This window comes from Gossypium raimondii, chromosome 1 (genome assembly GCF_025698545.1).
Source record: "Gossypium raimondii isolate GPD5lz chromosome 1, ASM2569854v1, whole genome shotgun sequence".
NCBI lineage: Eukaryota > Viridiplantae > Streptophyta > Magnoliopsida > Malvales > Malvaceae > Gossypium > Gossypium raimondii.
Window position 1 is genome coordinate 39,196,109 of NC_068565.1, and position 9,052 is coordinate 39,205,160.

Here is a 9,052-nt window from a genome sequence, read left to right on the forward strand (position 1 = left end):
TATATTAATAAGAATATAATGACAAATGATTATTAGTGGAGTGACAAAGATTTTTATATGAATTTGTTAGTATTGTGTTCAATTCCCAATTAATTTTTCAATTATTTTATTTAAAGATTATATTAAAGTATGAACAGATAAAAATACCTTTATAATAATATTCATTACCCTTCAAAGTAAGGATATTTTAGTAATTTCAGTAGTTGAGTTAGTGTTACCAACTCAATCAATATTTTACACTATTATTTATTTAGAAAGACATTTTCGTAATATTTCTAACATAATTAATATATGATTAACTCGTAACAAAGAGGTAGATTATAATTTTTTAATGAAATTATAAGATAAACTGGATGATGATTTCAATAAATTTATTTGTTAAAATTTTGATCATGAGGTTACCTTTTTCATTGACAATGACATGCAAAGATAAACCATTTTAACTTTTTAAATTATTTTATTTTCTTTTAATATATGGAAAACGTTATTATCATGTTTAGAAATGGAACGGGTGTACCACTATATTGTATCTACCCGTATTAATTATGTTACAGCCCAACACTGCAATAATTTGAAGATGGCTGAAGAGCAGAAGGAGGAAGAGGAAGTCGCCATCCATGGAGATGTCTTAGAAACAATTTTGTCTTACGTGCCTCTCACCCATCTTCTCCCAGCCTGCTTCGTCTCCAAGACCTGGAACGCCGCCGTTTCCTCCTCCCTTAGTCGCTTCAACAAGCCCAAACCATGGCTCCTGGTCCACACTCAGAGCATCCGCCGCCCACACGCTACCGCTTTCTTCGCTTACGATCCCCGCTCCGACATCTGGCTCCAAATCAACAAAAAGCAGCCCCCTCAACACGTTTCACCCCTACGTTCTTCCAATTCCACCCTCCTCCACGTCCTTCACCCTTCCAACTTCTACTTCTCCATTGACCCTTTCCATCTGACGTGGCACCGCGTGAACCCACCCGCAGTCTGGCGACTCGATCCCATCGTCGCTATGGTTGGTCCCCGTATCGTCGTCGCCGGCGGAGCTTGCGACTTCGAGGACGACCCTTTGGCGGTCGAAATCTACGACATCAGCACTCGTACGTGGGAAAGGACCGAGTCCATGCCTGCCACACTTAAAGACTCAGCTTCCTCAACGTGGCTTTCCATTGCTGCTAATACTAGAACGGTTTTCATGATGGAGCAGGCATCCGGAGTCACCCACAGTTTTAATCCCGATTCGAAGACCTGGTACGGACCCTTCGATCTCCGTCCGGATCGGAGCATTTACTTTTCGGTGATAACTTGTGTTGGGGACAACTTGATTATGCTGGGTCTGCTTGGACATGCCGAGGATGTAAACTATGTAAAAGTGTGGGAACTAAACGGGGAGTCGTTAGAGTTTGGAAAAGAAATCGGGGTGATGCCGACGGAGTTGGTGGAGAAGCTGAAAGGAGAGGGAACAAGCTTGAATTCAATAAGAGTAAGTTGTATGGGTGGTTTTTTCTATATATATAATCCTGGGGAGCCTGGGGAATTGGTAGCGTTGGAAGTTGGGGAAGAAGGGTGGTGTCGGTGGGGAAGTTTGAAGAATGCGGCGGTGAGTGATCGGAGCAGAGTGGCAGAAAGGGTGGTGCTTACGTGCTCAGACGTGGGGTTGGGTGAAATAGCTAAATTGGTGGGGTCGGGTAATGGAATATTCACCCTCCTTAAACGTTAATTAGTGGGATTTACTTAATATTTTATCCTTGTTCACGGCTTTATTTGATGCGTGTCTGTGTGTGCTTAATTTGATGTGTATTTTTTTCCCGTATTTGGGCAGTACATAATCCATATTAAACCTGGATGAGAACGCCCTATTCTATTTTGACTCTTTGCTTTTACTTTTTGTCATATTCAACTGAAAATAGAAACTTAGATGGTCTGAAATTTTGATATAAGTTGAAATAAAAAATTAAATTATTTGAATTCTAAAACTTATACCAAAATGTTTATTATAAAAGTAATTTATATTTTATAATATATTTATTTATAAAAAATATCAACTTATATAATTAAAATTGTTATAGTAACTTATTTAAAGAAAATAACTTCTAAAATTATATTATTTTAAAAAGTATTAGAAATATTATTGTACAAATATTATAGATTTTACATTATTTTTGGCTTTTATGTATTACAAAATGAATATAACATAGCAAAAGTTTTTTTAAATTAAGTTTATATAAGTTTTATAATTAAACGTACAAATAATTTGGACTGTAAATCCAAATAGTATAAGGTCTATGCTAATTATATAAATGCAACAGGTTTTCTTACATTACATTTCAGATATGATATCATTTGAGAGAATGATGCCAGATATAAACACAATAGGCAACTTGCGAACTCTTTAATTTGAGTCAATCAAGGCTTCGAAACGTGATTGAGAAGACAATTGTTATTTTTAAAAAATATATTTTTCATATTAACAACATCACCTTAGTATAGCACAAAATTATCATTTTAGATCGTACTAGTATATTGTATATTTTATTGTAACACCCCTAACCCATATCCATCGCTGGATTAGGGTCACGAGGTATTATCGAACTCAAATACAGATACGAACATTTATCCAAATCATATTCATATATATATATATATATATATATATTTATATAAAGCATATAGCTAATTAAAGGTTAATCATACATTAATTCATAATACTAATACAAAGCAATACCTCAAAAAATTTACTCGAATCCATACCATGAATATAATCACATTTTCAATTAACTAGACATGTCTCAAAGCTATTCAATATATACACATGCTTTAGAAAACATATTACTCAAATCATATGCACAACATCTCAATAATATTCGAAGTACTTAACATAATTTAAACGCTTTAGTTTATTGTTCCAAACATGCTTATACACAGCTTAAAGTCCAAAAGCAATTGCGGAATTAACCACTCCATAATATGATCAAGCATCTTTCATAAAATAAATAAATTTTTATTTCTCATTTAACCGTAAGTATATGAACCACCCAAACAAAATTTACGTACATTTAATGCCATTTATTCATTCCTTAAATCGGCTAACTATTACCATGAGTTGACCATACCTAATTCATGCACAATTCAACTAACTAATATTAGCCAACAATCCATACATTAGCAACGATGACATATAAGCACATATACATAGTTTCAAGTTACCTATCTATAACCGAATTTGCAAGTACATCAATTTATATCACAAAAATGTACCTATTTTCTCACTACCATTTTGTGCGCATATGACTATAACAACTTGAAACATATTGTACACTTATAACATCTAATTTATACCTAATTCACATGCTTAAGATGCATACACATAACCGAACCCATACCATATATTCGGTCATCACATCCAATCTCTAAAATAATTCATGCCATTTTTTTTTATCTTGAGTTGTACCTAAAATTCAATCATTCAAGTATATATATAGCATACTTAACCATTACCTATCCAAATCAAACCTCCCTTTTTGTCATTTAGATCCAAAATAAAACAATCAACCAAACCGTTATAAAACATGTCCATTTCTTACAATTAGCAACCGAATTTTTGCATAATTAAAATTCATCAAATACATATCTATCATTACTTCAATGTTAAGCTAAGTTATACAACTATCCACCATTCAAAATTGTTTCACATCTCATACTTTCAAAAATTAGCTAATTATCAAACCAAATATTTAACCTACTTACCATTTCTCAATGCCAAATTATAACCAACATTTCAAAACATATATATCAATCACATACTTTCAAATTAGATTCAAATTCTAACAAGATATACACAAACTTTAATATTATATTCAAGCTATATAACTAAATATCTCACATATATATACCATGAAATATACTTTCCTATTAAACTATTATCATAACCAAATACACATAAGTATTAAAATCAAGATTAAGCCATTTTCGCATGGCTAAATATAGACACACTTCATGACTACACAAAACAAATGCTAGCCTATACATGCCATATGTTCAAAGTTTCGAGCTTTTAAAATACCTAGATAGAGATCAATAGTGTGACGAACTTCCTTGATGATCCCCGAGCTCGTAACTAGCTTCCAAAATCTATAAAACAATGAATGAACAAACACACAATAAGCTTAAATAGCTTAGTAAGTTGTAAGCACATAGTTTTCAAAGAACACATATAAATTATACAAGTAGGTTGAATTCTACTAATCTTGTACACATACATATATACTCATATTTATGTGATTAATTCATCTTATCATGTTATACATAACACTTACCTTTACTTTCAACTTCGTATTACTCAAACATACCTAAATTGCTTAATTCAAACCCACATTCAGTTTTGCCATATAATTTCCCGTTATACCATTCGGATTCAAAGAAAAGATACTCGGACAGCTCAAAAAGCTCGTACAATGCTAACGTCCTAGACGTGGTCTTACATGTAATCAAATAATGATGACACTGTCCCAGACAGGGTCTTACACGTAATCATATACGATGCCAATGTCTCAAACACGGTCTTACACGTAAATCTCAAATCGATGCCAACATCCCAGACGTGGTCTTACACGATATCACATTTCAGCATTCATGTGGTTCATAAGTCTTTTGGATGTCGTAAATCAATCAAATTAAACTCGTAATTAATCATCCAATATTAAATACAATTCGACATTATAGTATACATTCATACATTTCGATTCTACTATGTATAAAATAAATACATTAAATTTAACATCAATTATTCACTTACAAACTTACCTCGGACAAAGACAAACGGATGGAATCGATTACTCGATCACTTTCAACTTCCCCCGTTCTAATTCCATATTCTTTTCTTCTTGATCTAGATAATTTCAAATTTAACTATTTAATAACACATTCCATTCAATTTAAACCACAAACACATAATTTGGGAAATTTTCACTTTAGCCCCTAAAATTCTCATTTTTACAATTTAGACCCTATTTCATAAAATCACAAAATACACAAAATTCCTCAAAACCATGCCTTAGACGAATCTTCCTAGGGTCCCTAGCAGCCCATTTATTTCATTTATTTCACATTTAAGCCCCTAAATTTTCTAATTTCACAAATAAATCCCTAATTTAGATTTTTATCAAAAATCACTTAATTAAACATGATAATCAAACATCAAAGATTTATTTTCCATCATCAAACAACAAAAACCACAAGCTATAATAAATGACAACGATCTCAAAAACGTAAAAATTATCAAAAACTGATCAACTAACATACCTTAATCAAAGATAGCAATGGTCGAACCCTAGCTTGCTTATTTTCTTTCTTTTTCTTTCAAGTTTCGGCAATCAGGATGAATGAATCATCCAATAACATGTTTTGTTTTATTTTATTACATATTACTTTACTTTTTACTATTTTAACCTTAAGTATTTAATTATAAACTTTATAATGGTTGTCCAAATTTGTCCATGCATAATTCTAATGGCTAAATTACAATATAAGGGTCCAGATAATAAAAGCCATAGCAATATAGCACTTTAACAATTAGCAAGTCACTTTTGCATTTTACGCGATTAAGTCCTTTTAACAAATTGAGCACACAAACGATAAAATTTTCATACGAAACTTTCACACATATTAATTCACATGCTGTAGACACCAAAAGTACTATTAATATATTTTTTCTAACCCAGATTCATGGTCTTGAAACCACTGTTCCGACTAGGGTCTAAACCGAGCTGTTACATTTATAACTTCAACCATAGGTGGAATTGAGATGATCCATACTTTGAAGAGTACATGGAAGAAGGAGATCTTGACAATATTAATGATGCATATTCAAATTTAAATAATGATGAACTCGATTAAGGACCAACATATGATGATAATAAACATGTGTTAAATATTAAAGAGAAATAACCCAACAAATATGCACTAAAGCAATTAGATAAAATTAGATATGATGTTTATTTTTCTTATTATTTTTATTAGTAATCATATAATTAATTTCGTTTTAGACTAATATAATACATATGATGATTTAGTTTTAATTTTTGTTACTTGTTTAGAAATTATTTTATCACACTAATATTTTTTATAGTAATTAATATTTTTTAAAATAATTATATAACGTGTAACTACAATTTCTACTACCAAACATTACATAGGAAAAATGATGTAATTACACTTTGTTAGACAAACACGCCTAGAGAATTACAGTTCTTTGTAATTACAAGAGAATGTAATTACTACCCTAGCAATTATATTTTGTCAAGAAAACATGTTAAGAGAATTACACTTCTTTATAATTAGAAGACTAATAAATACATTTTGATTCAACTATCCTCTATTATAGAATTAAACTCTTTAAAACTTTGAAACATTAATAGCAAAAATAAATAAATATAAAATAATCTTTCATCATTCAATTAAATTAAACTTACATAAAAATATAATTCCCAAACCCCAAGTATGCTACAAAACCTTTCTTTTTCATAATAATTTTCACAATCATCATTGCAAATTTTATATAGGAACAAGATTAACTTTAGACTTCTCTCGATCGAATAATTTTACCCTTTAACTTATTTTTCCCATCTTTTAATATTACTTTTTCGAGGTTTTTATCTTTTATGTAAGATGTTAACTTCTTGAATAATCAACCAACCAAATTAATGAAACTTGAGAGAAAATTTTTTATGGATTTGGCTTTTGTGGAAAATGATTCAGTTTTCATGTACAAGAATTTAGGAAATATGAACATAATTGTGAGGAAATGTCATGAAAATAAACTATTGGTCAAAATATAATAGGTGAGGCACAAAAAGTGCACAAAGAAGGCATGCAAAACTATAATTGGTAGATTGTAACTTAATTTGATTCATCACTGCCGAGGATGGGATGTAGGGTCCCCACGGCCTTTTGCACTTCACTAGCTTAAGGCGAAGCCGTTATGGAAGGTGGTCCGAAGGGTAGATGATAGAGATGGATATAATGTAACACCCTTCATCTAGAATGAGTTGATACATTTTGAACAACAAATGTCACATTTGGATACTAAAATTAATTAGCTCGAGAATAAATTTTAAAATTTTATTGTTTACATAAATAGATTCATCTGACGGTATTCAAGTCATTTCTAGATTTTATTTAAAGTTTATTTACAAATTGGAACCATTCGGGTCCAAAACAATGTAAACAAGTTCAACGTCGCAACACTGAAAAATAGGTGTCACAACCCTGACTGATGTCGTGACACTGTGTCTCTGATGTCGTGACACCAAAGACATATTACTTTAATTACATGCCCAATATCGCGACACTAAATTCTGGTGTCACGACACTGAGAACAAATTACACAAACAAGCCTGTAACATCTAAAACCAAGTCTAATTTGTCATCAACTATACCATATCACTTCTAAACATTATTAAGCACACACCTTATTTATATACTTTACATTAACCTATGTACATGCTATAATCTTTAACCAAAATATCAAATTTATACTCTTTTTCAACCCTTGGAGATGTGATGTGATGAGATATGTTGAAGTCACTACTTCAAACGAGAGCTTCAATTTAATCTTTCACCTACGCGTTAAAGTATAACGCGTTAAGTTGTAATATAGCTTAGTAAGTACTCATGAATTTAAATATAACCTTAATTTATATTAACATCATCAATATTATTTTCATAAATTCATGAGAATAACATATCAAACAAGAATTTAAACAAGTTTACTAGAATTTCAGTTCAGTAGTTTACTATTTCACTATTTAACAATTAATATTAATGAAAATCACTTACCATGATTGTTTAGCTCATGCTAGACTTGATTGAACTAGATGGATACACGAAACAAATCGCGATACACGACTACCACCGAAGTGTTGAAATCACTAGCACCAAAGTGCTTTACCATGAAATCACAACTATCACGGAAGCACACAGGTTCCTATGGCATACCAACTGTATCCATGAAGTTCAACGCTAGTCTACATGGGCACTTAAATATTTTTGAATTTACAATAATTACTCATGAGTACTTTATTCAGCAATTTTCTCAATTTTATTACACTTTCACATTTCTTTCATTCTCGTTTACTATTTAATATTACACGGACATATAATTTTGAACATTAAAAGTTTCAAGATCATTTTCTTGACACTTCCATTCCATGACTAACCACGATCTTTATTCATACTAGTATTTATTTCATGATTTTTACAATTTAACTACACTTTTGCACTTATTCAATTTAGTCCTCATTTTTACTATTTAAAGAATAATTGCAATTTCAATTACAATGTTCATTAGATTTCAATCACTATATATATTTTAATCCATGACATACTATATTTCATATTCACCAACCTTAATTTCATTGTTCACATGATTTAGCTCACTTTTGTTTCATTTACAATTTAATCCCATTTTTCACAACACTAGAACATTTATACATATGTACGTACATACATACATACATACATACATACATACAAACATAAATTAATTATCTATATTATTAACACTATTTATTTGTTTTACCACTTATCAAGAGTTCTATTTCATTATAAATCTTCAAAAACATGTATATAAAATTTTCAAGATCTCTAACACTTATCGAATTTACTAACACTATCAAATTGTATAATCACACTCACTAGAAAATTATTATCATGTAAGACTTTTCATTATTTCCAATTTAGTCCCTAGACTTTTCATTATTTCCAATTTAGTCCCTTTTGCCATGAAATTCAATATTCACTTCTTGATCACTTTATAAACAATTTTTTCATATAATATTTTACTTAAATAAAGCATTTCAATAATTAGTTCATATACCCACTTTTGGATATTTTACAATTTAACCTTTAGCATCATGAAAATTTCATATTTACTATAATTTCACTTTAAAATCACTTTATATTTAATCCACTACCATATTACACTCCAATTAAGTCTTCTATCATAATATATTATTTCACATCTCAAAATTATTTTACACGTTATTTTACTAGTTTACTATAAATT

General features: G+C 30.4%; 1 protein-coding gene across 1 annotated transcript; it reads left to right on the top strand.

The window, feature by feature from the left end:
- The first annotated feature begins 513 nt into the window (after nucleotides 1-513).
- On the top strand, nucleotides 514-1,858 carry LOC105785794 (F-box/kelch-repeat protein At1g23390). The gene has a single exon (XM_012611957.2). The coding sequence runs from the start codon at nucleotides 578-580 to the stop codon at nucleotides 1,706-1,708; it is 1,131 nt and encodes a 376-aa protein (XP_012467411.1). The 5' UTR covers nucleotides 514-577; the 3' UTR covers nucleotides 1,709-1,858.
- The last annotated feature ends 7,194 nt before the right edge of the window (nucleotides 1,859-9,052 follow it).